The 17,252-nt window shown below is 38.8% G+C and overlaps 1 protein-coding gene across 1 annotated transcript; it reads right to left on the bottom strand.

Annotated features, from left to right (window-relative positions):
* Window positions 1-275: 275 nt before the first annotated feature.
* LOC105483194 (large ribosomal subunit protein eL21-like) lies at window positions 276-778 on the bottom strand. The gene has a single exon (XM_071072468.1). It carries the CDS (start codon window positions 773-775, stop codon window positions 293-295), a length of 483 nt encoding a protein of 160 aa, XP_070928569.1. The 5' UTR covers window positions 776-778; the 3' UTR covers window positions 276-292.
* Window positions 779-17,252: the final 16,474 nt, after the last annotated feature.

Raw genomic sequence — 17,252 nt, 5'->3', positions numbered from 1 at the left:
CCAGGCTGGAGTGCAGTAGCACAGTCATAGCCCACTGCAGGCTTGAACTACTGAGCTCTAGTGATACTCTTACCTTGGCCTCCCAAGTGGCTGGACTACAGGTGCATGCCACCATGTCTAGCTCAAGATCTCTAACTATGATATAGAGATGATTACTTGATTTTTAAAAATCACTTAGCCAGTCCACTTTATAATGATGGGTTGAAGCAGGAACCCTGAGTTTCAATCTCTTTTTTTTTTTTTTTTAGCCCAGAGGTCTTTTACTATTATTATTATTTTTTTTTAACACCTATTATGCCATGAAGTCATAGGGAATAGGTTCCAGCAGCTCAGGCTCCTTCCCATTGGTTCTCACAAAGTGTGTTTCTCTGGGTGGAGCAGGCTGGCGCTTCAGTTGAACCCAGGTAACTTTCTCTTTGGCTTCTTTCTTTTTCTGATCATTTTCCTTCACGCGTTTCAGGAAGCTATCTCGGCTCTTAGAGTGCTTTATGTGCTCAATACGCACATTAATTCTCTTGGCAAGAATCTTGCCCTTAACTTTTTTGTTTACAACAATGCCAACAGCATGCTGGGTAACATTGTAGACTCTTCCAGTTTTGCCATGGTAACACTTGTGGGGCATTCCTTTTTGAACAGTACCCATTCCCTTGATGTCTACGATATCACCTTTCTTATAGATTCGCATATACGTGGCCAAAGGAACAACTCCATGTTTTCTAAAAGGCCTAGAGAACATATATCGGGTGCCTCTCCTTTTTCCCTTTGTGTTCATCATTTTGGTGAATTACTGGAAGAGTGGTTCCGGCTGAAAGGGAGTTTCAGTCTTGGCTCTGCCATTAACTGGCTGAGTGGCTTCTCTTTGAGAATGGGCTAGATATCCTCTAACTTCTCTTTCAGCTCTGAAACTGTACAAAAAGATGATGAATTTGATCAAGCATTAGGATGTTATAAAAATGTCTGAGTACAGAGTGATTTGTTACCTAGAAATATTCCCATGTGTCATTTATTTACTGGGCCAGAGAAATAACTTCAGTTTAATGACAATTATTATAATGGGATTGAATAATAGGATCAGCAAACACACAGTTATTATGGGAGCTAAAGGAGTTCTGAAGAAATGTCTTAAGGAACATTGACACAGAAGGGCAAGAAGGTGAGAAATAGAGCAGTTTACAGGTTTCCCAGGTGCAAAAGAACAAAAAATATGGTTTCTGGCTGAATAAATGTCTTATTCTAAGAGTGGTGTATATCAACGAGATCTGTAAACAGAGTCTAAAACCATAAACAAAATATGCAGCAATGAGGATAGTGCAGTGAGGGGAGTGGTGGTGATGGTGGTGAGGAGAGACAACTCCTAACATCGGCATTGTGTGCCTGTCATATACCAAGCACAGGGCCAATTGTTTTTCATAGTGAACTCATTTGCTTCTCACAGGGAGCCACACACTAGGTATTACTTTTTTCTTCTGTCTCATATATTTTTTTTTTTTGAGACACAGTCTCGCTCAGTTGCCCAGGCTGGAGTGCAGTGGTGCAATCTCGACTCACTGCAGCCAAGCTTCTAGGTTCAAGCTCTTCTTCTGAATCAGCCTCCCGAGTAGCTGAGATTACAGGTGTACACCACCATGCTCAGCTAATTTTTTATATATTTAGTAGAGACGGCGTCTCACCATGTTGGCCAGCCTGGTCTCGATCTCCTGACCTCAAGTGACCCTCCTGCCTCGGCCTCCCAAAGTGTTGGGATTACAGGCGTGAGCCACCGTGGCTGGCCCTTCCCTCTCATTTTAAAGATGAGGAAACTGATGCTCAACATTCTACTCATGGTCCCACAGCTAAAGGCTGGGGAGACATCAACGCTCATGTTTTTTTCTACACAAGCAGGCTTCAATAAGCCAAGAAATCATATATATGGGAGAATAGTGTTTGAGAAGGATCCTTCTGAAACATTAATTATCTCAATCTTGCCTTATTGTTGTCATACAATTTATTTCTACATATGTTTTGACCCTTAAAGTACTATTTTTTTCTTCAGATAGTCAGATAGTACTATTTTTCCCTCAGGCAGTTGATTATGTTTTAAAGTGATTAAAAATAAATTAAGGCCAGGCACAGGGGTTCACACCTGTAATTCTAGCACTTTTGGAGGCCGAGGCAGGTGGATTGCTTGAGCCCAGGAGTTTGAGACCAGCCTGGGCAACATGGTGAAACCCTACCTCTACCAAAAAATACATATCTATATGAAAATTAGCTGCATGTGGTGGCACACGCCTGTAGTCCCAGCTACTTGAGGGGCTGAGGTGGGAGGATCTTCTGAGGCTGAGTGGCTGAAGCCTCAGGGAACTGTGATTGTGCCACTGCACTCCAGCCTGGACAACAGGGTGAGATGCTGTCTCAAAAAAACAAAAGAAAAAAAGTAAAATTTAAACAATTAGCTTTATTTTTATAATTTCTGGAACTCTTTATTTCTTCATGTATGCAGATCTCTATCTAATATCATACTCCTGCCCACAGAAATTCTTTAAACGTTTCTTTTAGTGCAGATCTGTTGGAAAATTCTCTCAGCCTTTTTTTTTTTCCCCCAAAAGTCTATTATTTCATCTTTAGTTTTGCAAGATCTTTTGCAGGGTATAGAATTCTAGGATGACAGGTATTTTTTCTTTCAGTACTTTAAGATGTTGCTTCATTGTTTTGGCTTATGTAGTTTCCAATGAGAAGTATATTGTAAGTAATATGTCATCTTTGTTTTTCTGTCTGCATTGCTTTTTCCTCTGCCTTCAAAATTTTCTCTTTATCTTACCTTTTCAGTAGTTTGACTTTCATGTCATTGATATTTATTTGATTTATTTTCCTCTTTGGGGCACTTAGAGTTTTTTTGGATGTGTGGTTTGTTTTCTTGTTTTCTTTCATGATGATGATGATTATTTTTTAAATGGAGTCTCACTCTGTCACCCAGGCTGGAGTGCAATGGCACAATCTTGGCTCACTGCAACCTCTGCCTTCTGGATTCAAATAATGCTCATGCCTCAGCCTCTTGAGCAGCGGGGATTACAGATGCGTGCCACCACACCTGGCTAATTTTTGTATTTTTTTAGTAGAGACAGGGTTTCACCATGTCGGCCAGGCTGGTCTCAAGCTCCTGAGACCAGGAGCTCCTGGTCCAAGCTGCTGGGTAAAACCCTGTCTCTATTAAAAATAAAAAAAAAATTAGCCGGGCATGGTGGTGCATGCCTGTAGTCCCAGCTACTCAGGGAGGCCAAGGCAGGAGAATTGCTTGAACCCAGGAGGTGGAGGCTGCAGTGAGCCAAGATCGCTCCACTGCACTCCAGCCTAGGTGACAGAGCCAGACTCTGTCTCAAAAAAATAAAATATTATACATAGTTATTTTAAAGTACCAGCCTAATAATTCTAACACCTGAGTCATCTCTGAATTTAGATTTTAATTAATTATTGCTTTATCACTTGACAATATGTCTTTTTTCTTGCTTTCTTTGTTGTTTAATGTATTGGTCTGTTTTCATGCTGCTGCTAAACACATACCCGAGACTAGGCAATTTACCAAAGAAAGGGGTTTAATGGACTTATGGTTTCAGGTAGCTGGGGAGACCTCACAATCATGGCAGAAGGTGAAAGGCACACCTCACATGGCAGCAGACAAGAGAAGAGAGCTTGTGCGGTGAAACTCTTTTTTAAAACCATCAGATCTTGTGAGACTTATTCACTATCACAAGAACAGCCTGGGAAAGACCCACCCCCATGATTCAATTATCTCCTACCGGGTCCCTCCCACAACACACGGGAATTATGGGAGCTACAAGATGAGATTTGGGTGGGGACACAGAGCCAAACCATATCATTTAATTTTTTATTTAATGGCAGATATGTGTAGAACAGTAGAGACTGAGGCAAAGAGTATGTAAGTCCAGCGATGAGCACACCTCTTCTTTTTGTCAGCATGTTAGTGTGGTAGAATTAGTCAATTAAGTCAGCCATTGAGCTGGTTTAGCCATGTTGCTGCTATCTCTGTCTTCAGTGCACAACAGATTCAAATGCCTCTGGCAGGGGATGGCTATTTCCTTGTGTTTGATGTTAGGCCTGGGGTGCTGGAGAGATGCTCCATGTTTGTGGTTCACTTTCAGTTGTCAACTGTTCCTGAATATCTGTACCACGGAGGGGAGGGCTCCCTCTATGGTCTTGTCCCTCCCCTGCTAGTAGACAGCCATTTACACCAATTTAGTGCTAGGTTCATTGTAGGACCAGGGAGATCTTGGTTTTCGTGATCCATCTGCAGTCTTCAGCAGGGCCTGTGTGCCTGGGCCTGAGGGATGGAGCCTCTTCAGTATTCCTCCTGATGGATGCCCCTCTCAAAGAAGTCAGACATCTGTGCTGAGTCTTGGGCAGGGGAGAGTTTCCAGCTTCTCCCTATTTGGAGCAGACCCTTGCTTTGTATTACTGCAGTATCCCAGGCCCAGGAGGTTTTTATACCTCTCCCAGGGCCAAGGGGCTTTTGTTTCTATTCTTTCCCCGGAAGTAGTTGATTTTTCTTTTCTTTTCTTCTTTGAGACAGGGTGTCACTCTGTCCACCAGGCTGGAGTGCAGTGGCATGCTCACAGCTCAATGAAGCCTTTACCTCCCCGGGCTCAGGTGATACTCCAACCTCAGCCTCCTGAGTAGCTGGGGCTACAGGCATGTACCTCCATGCCCGGCTAATTTTTGTATTTTTTATAGAGACACGGTTTTGCCATATTGCCCAGGCTGGTCTTGAAACCCTGGGATCAAGCAGTCTGCAACCTTGGCCTCCCAAAGTACTGGGATTACAGGCATGAGCTATGACACCTGGCCAGAAGCAGTGGATCTTTGCCTGGATTCTTGGTATGACAAGCTCTGCTACTACTCTCCTCCTCTTAAGCTGCTTACAGCTTTTATGTTGTTAAGAGAGAAGGTTCTGGGGAGGTGGACTCTGTTTCATACCACTCCGCCCTGCAGCTGGTCTTACCTGTATGACTGAGTCTCCAAAGGGGGCTCTGCCCTATCTCCAACTATTCCTCCCAATCTATTTTGTGGTCACTGGGTGCATAAGAGCTTGGGAATAAATGCAAAGTTCCTTGTAGAGGCCCAGGGTTCCCATTTATTCTAAATTGATACACTAGCCCACATCTAGTCTTTAGGCATTTGTTAAAAATATTGCTCCTTTTTTTCTAACCTACCTTAAATGGTAGTCACCTCTTCCTTCTGTGCTGTGACAAAGGTAAAAATTTAAGTGTTCCTTTTTTTCCTCGAAGAAGTTTGTCAGTCTTCGGAATTTAGTTCATACAGTTGCCTTTATCCTCAGGGTCTCTAATGGGTTAAAGAAAAATTATGATTTTGTAAATTATCCATTTTTTTTCTTGTTGTTAGGATGGGAGCGATGTTATCTTGAAACTTTCTAGATCCTAAATAGAAGTGGAGCTCCAGATGATATTTTAAAAACTTTTTATTATAGAAATTTTCAAACTTTCAAAAAAGTAGAGAGAAAAGTAAGTACTCACCATGCAGCTTCTGCAAGAATTTATTATTGACATTCTTTCATACCAATACATACAGATCCACTTCATTCTTTTTAGCAGAGGTATAGTATTGTACAGTCTCAACATACTTCAGCTTATATAACCATTCTCATACTAATGGCTATTTAGGTTGTCTTCAACCAATAATAATATTGTACCAAACATTTTTTGTACATATTTCCTTGTGCTCTAGTGTGAGTTTTTATTCTGGATGGGTTACTAGAAGTGGACTTAATGGGTTATATATATTTTACATTTTGATAGATAATATCAAATTGTCCTTCTAAAAGTCTTTACCAAGTATATTCCCACTAACATTGTATGAATGGCACCAAAAGTCTTAATGTAACCTAAAAAGCTGAAGCTGCCAACTCTAAAGAAAAACGATAAAGTAGTTAGGTTTCCAGTTTGATTCACTGAAAGATATTCTCATTACAAAAGTCTATTTGCCATTTCAAAAAAGCATTTCATAGAAGGAAGTAAACATTGGTTTTTGGTCCTTTCAGTCCCATATTTATAGCTGAAGCTATTTGCTCTCAAGTGCAATTCATCAATATTTAGGGCTTAACCACGTGAACAACATTTCTGGTTTCTATTAGCTGTATATTCTTGTACATCAGTGACTTTAGTAATGGCTCTGATGACTGGTGTCACAAGCAATGAGTGCCTTAGGCATTAAATAAAAAGTTGCTGAATGACAATCTATAGCTTCCAAGTTAAAAGAAAGAAAACAGAAAAACATCAAACACATTTGCTTAAGTCCTCATTCTTCTGATTATTGTAAATTCTAGCATCTCATAAGTATTTTTTCATTCAATATATACTTATATTTAGTTCCTACAACATACTCGTGTATGCTGCTATTTACTACAGATTTTAAAAAGTACACATGGATCCTTTTCCATAGAACTTAACTACATGCAAGTTGAGCATTCCTAATTTGAAAATCTGAAATCCAAAATGCTCCAAAACCTGAAACTTTGTGAGCACCAACATGACACCACAAGAGGAAAATTCTACAGCTGACCTTATCTGAGGGGTTGCAGTCAAAACACAGGCACACAACACACAATTTATTCCAGGTCCTCAAGGGAAAAATAAAATTACCTTTAGGCTATGTGTACAGGGTTCATATGAAACATAAATACATTTTGTGTTTAGACTTGGGTCCCATCCCCAAGATATCTCTTTATGTATATGCAAATATGCCAAAACCCCCACAAAAATTGAAATCCAAAACACTTCTGGTCCCAAGTATTTTAGATGAGGGATACTGAATTTGTATATACATATCTATATATCTATGTATAGCTATCTGTTCACCTATCTATTTAGAGGAATCTGTTTATTCATCTAACAATTAAACCATTTATTTGTTCAGTAAACATTTGTCTCTAATGTTTACTCTGTTGTAGTAATGCTGTGGGAACTCAAGTTGAATAAAAAATGGTTCCTGTCCTCAATAAAGGAAAAATCTAGTGGAGAAATAGATAATGTTCACATCCTACTGGGGGTTTAGCGAAGGCTTTCTAGGAGATGTGGCATTATAGATGTTTGAAGGGTATGTCAATAGATGCCCTAGAAGGAAGTTCATTCCAGGCTGAGAAAATGTGCTGGGCAAAGGCGTGGGAGTGCGGAAGTGCATTGGAGAACAGGTAGGGGGCATGTTGAGTCAGCATACAGCCGATGCTGAAATTGAAATTGGAAAAAAACTGGCTAGAGTCAGTAAGGAGAAGTGGGCATCTTATAGGGTAAAGGCTATTTGGGGAAGGGCTTGTAGAAAAGGAGGAAGTACTTAAATAGGATTTTGAAGGATGAGTAGGATTTGATAGACAGGTTGGAGGTAGAAAAAAAATACCAGAGGCAGAGAGACCAACACGGAGCACAGTATTCTTAGGGGATCAAAGGAGTGAATTCATATGGAGGATAAGTGAGTGGTATCCAACATTGTGTTATATTCTTTCCTGTCTGGGGTTTTCACATAACCCATAATGTTTCACATAGCATTTCCTCTGCCTAGAATCCCCTTTGCCAGTAACAGTTAAAATACTTTCGTTGCTATTAACAGAAAAGCAAGCTGGAAAGATCACGGATGGTTCAGGCTTCTGTTCATAATGCCATCAGGATTCTGGTTCACTGTGGTGATCCTGATTCTGCCCTCTCCTCCCTGCTGGCTTTACTTTCAAGCTGGCCTTTCTTCGGATAGAGAGAGAGCTGCTGCTGGCTCCTGGGCTGCATGTCCTAGCTCACATTCAAGAAGGGGAGGCAACTTTTCCCCCATCTTCAGACAAAAGTCCTGAGTCTCAGTTTGATTATCCAAATTTGGGTCACACTCCCCTTCTTCCCCCCAAGAACCAACTACTGTGACTTGTGAAGACTGTCATGTGCTGATTGGTTCTGGCCAGTTCATCTTTGAACCAATCACCATGGCAAGGAGATTAAATTGGACCAGTCAGGGCCCAATGCTTGAATGAGGGCAGATCTATACCAGCTCAAACCTACCTATGTAAGGAAAGTCTGTGGTGAGGGATAGGGAGGGAAGCAATCCCAGTCTACTCTGTTGATCCACTTGCGTGCCTAGTCAACTCATTCTTTCTTTAGTTTTCACCTTAGAGATCAGATATGCAGAATGGATTTCCCTGATATCCCAAACTGAGTCAGAATCTCCCTGTTCTAGCTCTTGGCACGCTATAGTCTTCCTTCATAATACTTACTGCCTTTAAACTACGGTAGTTTCCCCTTATTCCAGGGAGATGTTTTTCAAGACCCTCAGTGGATGCCTGAACCAGGGGATAGTACTGAACCCTATATGTACTGTTTTTTCCTATACGTGCATACCTGTGATAAAGTTTAACTTGTAAATTAGGCACAGGAAGAGATTAACAATAATTAACAATAAAATAGAGCAATTATAACCATATACTGTAATAAAAGTTATATGAATCTTTTTTTTCTCTCTCTCTCAAAATATTTTATTATCCTGTACTCAGCTATTTTCAGACCACGTCTTACCATGGGTAACAGAAACTGTGGAAAAGAAAGTGAAACCAGGGATCAAGAGGACTACTGTATACACTTATTTGTGTGATTATTTGTTAAAAGTCTGGCTCCTTCACTAGACTTTAAGCTACATGAAAGCAGGGACCATGACTTTTTCTTAGCACAGATCCCTAACTGGTACATAAAAGACACTCTATAAAAATGGGCTGGGTGCGGTGCTCATGCCTGTAATTCCAGTACTTTGGGAGGTCTAGGTGGGTGCATTGATTGAGCCCAGGAGTTCAAGACCAGCCTGGGCAAAATGGTGAAACTCAGTCTTTCCAAAAAAAAAAAAAAATTAGCCAGGGGTGGTGGTGCATGCCTGTGGTCCCAGGTACTTGTGAGGGAGGGGTGGGAGGATCACCTGAGCCTAGGAAGGTTGAGACTGCAATGAGCCATGATTGCACCATTGTACTCCTCCCGGGCTGCTGCCCAGTGAGACTTTTTTCTTCAAAAAAGAAAAAATTTTTGTGTGTGAAATGAATGAAAAAATTAGTGTCAACTTCTCTTCAATGATGAAAAATCTTATTTGATCAGCTTCAAAACTGGCATGGTACCGGGGAGGAAGAATATAAAAGTGAATACTAAGCACAAAGCTATATTGCAATGTGACCAAAAACTAAATATTATGCACAACAGAAAGATACTCCAGGAATTACATAGATTAAAAAACTCAGTTATTGTAAGTGACACTGTCAAATGCCAGTTCTGCATTCAAAAATCTTGTCATTTGTAATAATATTCATTCCCACTCTCTTTTGTTATCAAGGTTATGTTTCTTAGCAGTGCAAATCTTAAATGCACTTACATAGTCAGGCCTGTTTTACTTTTCTTATAATAAACTGCATCAGAAATGTACAATCTCGGAACCAAGGCTATAAAGAGGTTTTTATCTGGGCTAAAGAAATGATTATAAGCCAGTGGAACTGCTGTCATTCAAAATACGCATTTTGACTCCTGCTGTTTTAAATTTTATTTTCATATTAATTTTTGGTAGCTTTCAAATAGAGTCTAGGAAAAATCAAGTTTCAACATTCTGAAATATTTATATCATCAAATGTAGATTTACTCCCTCCCACCAAATCTTAGCATTCTGGTCAAAGATGTTTGGTAATTCCACTTATAGAGCATCAATTAAATTTCATCAAATTATTTGAATATCTGTACTGTAATTACTTTGTATTCTTTCAGTGGAAAAAAGTCTCATTTTTTGATTGGTTGTGAATAAACAATGAAGTGTTTTTGTGACCACTAATTACTGATTTTGTCACTTTTTCATAAAAGCATATTTTTGTGCTATTGTGCAGAAACAACCATATTATCATATGTTTAGATTTCAATTGAAATATGTGAAGAAGGCCAGGCACAGTGGCTCACACCCATAATCCCAGCACTTTGGTAGGCCACCTGGATCACCTGAGGTCAGGAGTTCAGGACCAGCCTGGCCAACATGGTGAAACTCCATCTGTACTAAAAATACAAAATTAGCCAGGTGTGGTAGCACATGCCTGTAATTCCAGCAACTTGGAGGACTGAGGCAGGCGAATCGTTTGAACCTGGGAGGTGTTGGTTACAGTGAGCCAAGATCGCACCACTACACTCCATCCTGGGCAATAGAGTGAGACCCTGTCTTAAAAAAAAAAAAAAAGTGAAGAAATTTATATTTAGTTTGACATCATCTTATAGTCTTTTATGTGTTCTTATATTATTTTGTGTTTACAGAGACTGAAATTTTCAATTCAGTAGTAGTGATGTATAAAGATCGGAGTGATATGATATTTGTTCCATAGGGAATCCATTATCAGCTTTGGCATGGTAAATGTGGGCTAATCTGTTTAATATAGCTTCTCTGTTAGTCAGTCTTTGGGTATAGCCACTCATTAGAGAAAATAATCAATCCACAGGGACCCTTTCTCCTCCTGATCCTCACCCATTTTTTTGTCCTTAGTATTGATTGAAAATTATATAAATCCAGTCTGTCACTGATGGACATTTGGGTTGATTCCAAGTCTTTGCTATTGTGAATAGTGCCGCAATAAACATTCGTGTGCATGTGTCTTTATAGCAGCATGATTTATAATCCTTTGGGTATATACCCAGTAATGGGATGGCTGGGTCATATGGTACATCTAGTTCTAGATCCTTGAGGAATCGCCATACTGTTTTCCATAATGGTTGAACTAGTTTACAATCCCACCAACAGTGTAAAGGTGTTCCTATTTCTCCACATCCTCTCCAGCACCTGTTGTTTCCTGACTTTTTAATGATTGCCATTCTAACTGGTGTGAGATGGTATCTCATTGTGGTTTTGATTTGCATTTCTCTGATGGCCAGTGATGATGAGCATTTTTTCATGTGTCTGTTGGTGGCACATATACACCATGGAATACTATGCAGCCATAAAAAAGGATGAGTTTGTGTCCTTTGTAGGGACATGGATGCAGCTGGAAACCATCATTCTTAGCAAACTATCACAAGAACAGAAAACCAAACACCGCATATTCTCACTCATAGGTGGGAACTGAACAATGAGATCACTTGGACTCGGGAAGGGGAACATCACACACCGGGGCCTATCATGGGGAGGGGGGAGGGGGGAGGGATTGCACTGGGAGTTATACCTGATGTAAATGACGAGTTGATGGGTGCTGACGAGTTGATGGGTGCAGCACAGCAACATGGCACAAGTATACATATGTAACAAACCTGCACGTTATGCACATGTACCCTAGAACTTAAAGTATAATAATAATAAAAAAAATTAAAAAAAAGAAAATTATATAAATCCTATTATATGAAGACATAAAGACAATATATACAATTAAAGAAATAAAAGTCTTGGGCCCTACTTGACAACAAGACATTTTTTTTTTCAGATTAAGCAAGACACAGGTAAAGCAGTGAGATGAATTTTTGGGTGACTTAAGGATTTGTTGGCCTTTCTTTTGGTGAGTCACATTTACATCTCAGTCTTTTTTTTTTTTCAAATTTGAATTTTATTTTATTTTATTTTATTATTTATTATTTATTATTATTATTATTATACTTTAAGTTCTAGGGTATATGTGCATAACGTGCAGGTTTGTTACATATGTATACTTGTGCCATGTTGGTGTGCTGCACCCATCAACTTGTCAGCACCCATCAACTCGTCATTTACATCAGGTTTAACTCCCAATGCAATCCCTCCCCCCACCATGATAGGCCCCTTAATTTGCTTTGCTCATGGAAGATATGTTTGCAAAAATATGTTTCTCATTGCAGATATGTTTGAAACCATTACCCCCTTCACAAAACCAAAGCAAAAAACTGGCTGTTTCTGAAAACTGAAGTTCCTGACTGTTTCTCAAACCTAAGGTGAATTTTTAATAACCCATTAAGAGAACCAACTTACCCTAGTGAGATAAACTGACATTAGGACATCTGTGTTCCAGTCCTACCTTAATAGTAACTTTGGATGCCTGTCCAACATTTCTGTGCCTCAGTTTCTTCATCCATAAGATGCTTTCTAGTAGGTGTTCAATGCTTGTTGAATGAATGAATGAAATAATAATAAGCAACATTTACTAAGTGCTAATCACATACTGGGCACTTTGTATGTATTATCTCATTTAAGCCTTATGAAGCAGATGCTGTTATTAACTCTAATTGATAGAGGAGAAAGCTGAGCTTAAATTAACATTCCCAAAGTCACCAGCCAGCAGTGTGTGAATTTTGAACCCAGACTGCCTAAATCCAGTGCCAGTCTTCTTATGCATGCTATGTCTAAGTCCTCCCTCTGGCTCCAGGAAGAGAAAGTCAGCTAAAGGCAACTATCAGCACTCCAGCTATCTTTTGCCCGGTGAATTTGTGTCTGTGTTTTGTCATGTCACACCATGTGAAAAAGTAACTCAGCGGGGCTGGAATCTCTTTCTATGCACTGTCGGTAATTTTGGATGCAGGAAAACTACTTTACCTTTCGTGTTTTGAAGAGTACATAACTAACGTCCTTCTAAACCAAAGAGACAGAGTAATTGGCTTCAAAATATGTCCTGCCCTTTGACCTCTGTGGGGGTAAATGAGGGGCATTGAACTATTACTGTCATCTTACTCAGAAATCTAAATATAACATGCTTAAAGAGAAATAACACCTGGTGAAACAAATGGCCAATGGATGCTTCATACTCAAATGGCAGTGGTTGGAGGTTTGAAGGAGGAGGCCCCAGTATAGTTTATTGAAGCCACAGACGGTATCCTAATTAATATTTGGAAAGTGTATGCCTGGGCAGTGAGGCTGAGTTCATATAACTCTGAAACCTTCATTTCGTCTTGAAAACACTCAATGCCACATAGTGACCTAGCTGTGTGGAGTTTGAGATAAGATTCTACGTTCTTCCTTATGGTTTAGAAATACATTCCATATTTTGGAATCATATTGAAATGTGATTTATATAGTGAGCACATTTTAGGGCATAAACTGAATATTTCAGAAAGCTGAAGCTAACTGACAGCGACTCTAGTTACATTGTGAGTGTCAAGGGTATGCAGAGACAGAGTTAACCTTGTGAATCTTGAACAAAATTGGAGATGCTACTGCACTTGTGAAAGGCCAAGGGGAGTGCCCAACCTATAAGGTCAGGCATGAACAGATAACATAACTGAACAAGTTTATACCTTCACCAATTTGTTTTTCAAATATCCTTTTTGAGTGCAGTGGCGCGATCTCGGCTCACTGCAAGCTCCGCCTCCCGGGTTCACGCCATTCTCCTGCCTCAGCCTCCCGAGTAGCTGGGACTACAGGCGCCCACAACCGCGCCCGGCTAATTTTTTGTATTTTTAGTAGAGACGGGGTTTCACCGTGGTCTCGATCTCCTGACCTTGTGATCCGCCCGCCTCGGCTTCCCAAAGTGCTGGGATTACAGGCGTGAGCCACCGCGCCCGGCTCAAATATCCTTTTTAAATGCAGTTGGGACAAGAGGAGGAGAACAGAGAAGCAACCCTGGAAGGTGGCTGGGATAGACAGAGGAAATGTGATTGCTGAGTGTTTTCTCACCCAAAACAACGTATCTAAAAGTGATTACTGCCTAATAAGCTCTCAAAAGTACTTGTCAGGGCCTGGCATAGTGGCTTATGCCTATAATCCCAGCACTTTGGGAGGCCAAAGTGGGAGAATTGCTTGAGCTCAGGAATTCGAGACCAGCCTAGGCAACATAAGGAGACCCCATCTCTACCAAAAAAAAAAAAAAAAGAAAAAAAAAATCAGTCAACTGTGATAGTGCATGCCTGTAGTCCCAGCTACTCAGGAGGCTGAGGTGGGAGGATCACCTGAGTCTGGGGAGGCTGAGGCTGCAGTGAGCCATGATCACACCACTGCACTCCAGCTTGGGCAACAGAGCAAGACCCTGTCTCAAAAAAAAAAAAAGAGAAGTACTTATCAAAACACATAAGAAATTGTTAACTCTTCTCCTACCCTTAAAAAAGCCATATTAAGACTGTGATGCATGCCAACAGGCAGTAAAATACCCTCTCTGTTAATTTTGGAAACTTACCATGTGTCATAATAACACAATAGAATGCTATTTTAATGTCTGTCTTAACATGTCCTGTGGTGTTTGAGTGTGAATGACACAGTATCTTTTTGGTTTAACTGTGCATTTTTTTTTTTTGCTTCCTTTGGTTTCTGTCAAAACAAAAGTATTCTAATGTTGTTGCATAAAAATATAAATACATTAATAGTTAATAATAGAACAATTTAATATGCTTGAAATATTATTAAAACTCAAAGAAAAGCATCCTTAAAATATTTTTACAACTATCAATTAGAAGTTCTAAAAGCAGTTTTCTATGTAATAATTTATGTTCTAAATTACATTTAGGGAGAGAGGTTTTAACGTGGCTGTTCAAATCGTATACATCATTTATTTAAATAAGTAAATGTAAAAAATAGAGAGCAGTAGTTCTGAAGAAATTAGTAAAATTAGTATTGTTAACTCAGAAAACTGAGTACCATAAATGTTCATTATACATTTATCATATCTTAGCATAATTACTTGTATTTACTAGAGTATTTTTCCTTGTATGAAATATCTAAATAACTACCCTTTAATCATTTGAAATACATTTATATGCATTTAAGATACTATGTTCATAGAATCAAAATCAATTAAATGTCTAAATATTTGATTATATATAATTTGTTTATTAGAAAAATTGAAAAAATGATAAAATTATTTAGTCCACATTAAGCCAATATTAATACTAATTCACTCAACAATGAGGACAAACAGAAGGCTTCCTATAAAGCCATAGAGGGAAAGATTGTCTTTCATTTTCCCATAGTCCGTTTTATACTTAAAGGAAACCCCTCTTTCTAAATAATTAAGGATAATAAAATATTATGATTACTTTAACATTCTGGGTAATGAAAAAATTGTCACACATAAGAAACTTGTAGAGCTGGATCAAAAATTTCAAGGAAATACAATGTAACAAGATGGCTTTAAGACTAAATCAGACAATTGGACTGCTTTGTGGTTCAGAGGGCACTTTCAGCTTGCAGGTTCTTAGGACTATCAATAGGAACATAAATTATCCTTGTCTATGACTACAAAACATTCTGTTATTTGGGTCTGGTAGACAGGAGCTTATGTATTTGCTTCAGTTCTCCTTTTGACTCCATGTATGTGGTACTTTCAGTGATATGATTTTCAGAACTTCTCTTGACGGTCTTTTGTAGTACAGTAGACACTCCCTGTGTTAGATATTTTCTTCAGAACTAAAAATCATGGTAACGTGATATTTGTTAATTTACTTATTTAATATGTTATTAACTAATACTATATACATTAAATCAGAAGTAAAAGTTTCTGTGTATCTATCCATGTATCTATCTGTCTGTCTTGGTATCAGGTAAATCAATGTGAGATTACATTTATAAGATACATGACTGAATAGTGCTTCAGTGTTAGAAACCAAGTTTACTTGGAAGATCAGTGAGGGGCATACATCCTTTTAAACTTTTCAATTTTTGAAACTATGTACCTGTATTACTGTTCCAAAAAAGAAAACAAAATAACTAACATCTTACCAAGCTAGAATGGGGGCAATAATATTCTGTTAGTTTTACCACATACGGTAAGATGCCTTATTTTAAAATGTATCTTGAAGAGTCAGAATTATAATATTACCCAATTCTCTCTCATTGCCTTTTTCTGGTAATGCTATTTGACTTTCAGCTACTATAACTTGACTATTTGTTATAAATATAACAAATCACCCATCTTATAAGAACATTATGATTAAGGTTAGGGAATCCTGAAACACATTCTTTAATGTTTTGGGAAAACACATAACATGTTAGAAAAATCCTTATTATGTGGGACTTAAGAAAATGTACTTAGGGGCCAGTTTCACAGTGGTCCTCTTAAAGAAGTTGACATTTCCCATATTGGAATGTGTAGAAAACAGGTGCATGGCTGCAGGGAAGTTTATTTTCCCATCCAACCTAATAAAACCACATATATCCACTTATGTTTTATTCATGAGAAAACACTGGAAATGTATATTATTGTTTATTTTAACTCAGGATAGTTTAAGACAAAATATAGAACCAATTATCCTGTGTTTCAGTGGAATTATAAAGGCAGAATGATATTAGCTACTTGATTTTTGTGCCAGAAGTTGAGATTTGTAAACTGGTGACATCTCAATTTTTTGAAGTGGCTGCCAGGCAGCCTTAGTAATGGCAGTCACATAATTCTTATTTGGCTATGTCTTCAAATTTATTAGTGGTTTTTAATGAAAATGTTTTATTGACTTCACTGATGAGATGATTTTGTAAGATAACTTCCCTCATCCTCCTTAGAGAATCTTGTATGGGTCTGAATGTTTAGCCAAGTATATCATAGCAATGGTTTATTTTTATTTAATGCTTACCATGTGCAAAACATTTTACATGAGTTATGTCATTCAATCCTTAAAAAATCCTTATAATGTAGGTATTAATATTATTTGTATTTTACTGGTAAGAAAACTGAGACTCAGAGAAGTGAAGAAACTTGCCCAAGGACCTGTTCATAAATGTCAGAAGTGGGATTGATTCAGGTCTGTCTGACTCGAAAATTTGACCTGTTTTTACCATGCCATTGTCAGACTGCGGATCTTACTTTTATAATTGATTAGTCAGACAATATTTTGTTAAAAATACAATAGGCCAGGCACGGTGGCTCACGCCTGTAATCCCAGCACTTTGGGAGGCCGAGATGGGCGGATCACGAGGTCAGGAGATCGAGACCACCCTGGCTAACACGGTGAAACCTCATCTCTACTAAAAATACAAAAATTAGCTGGGCGTGGTGGCGGGCGCCTGTAGTCCCAGCTACACGGGAGGCTGAGGCAGGAGAATGGCATGAACCCGAGAGGCGGAGCTTGCAGTGAGTGGAGATCACGCCACTGCACTTCAGCCTGGGCGACAGAGCCAGACTCTGTCTCAAAAAAACAAAACAAAACAAAACAATAATTTATTACAAATTAAGCACCTCTAAAGGCTTTAACATATCAGCCTTAATTCATAGCATTACCTAATAGATTACTTCTGGAGGTTAGTGTTGTTCCTGCTCATTATTAATTAAGTTTTATTATCTATAGTGTTTATTTTATTTATTTATTTATTTATTTTTTGAGATGGAGTCT

The sequence above is a fragment of the Macaca nemestrina genome, chromosome 11 (genome assembly GCF_043159975.1).
Source record: "Macaca nemestrina isolate mMacNem1 chromosome 11, mMacNem.hap1, whole genome shotgun sequence".
NCBI lineage: Eukaryota > Metazoa > Chordata > Mammalia > Primates > Cercopithecidae > Macaca > Macaca nemestrina.
The sequence above is the reverse complement of the archived record's forward strand: the minus strand, read 5'-3'. Positions and strand labels throughout refer to the sequence as shown.

Bases quoted from the DNA above. Each gene is read 5' to 3' on its own strand.
- LOC105483194 (XM_071072468.1), bottom strand. From the start codon at position 775: ATGATGAACACAAAGGGAAAAAGGAGAGGCACCCGATATATGTTCTCT.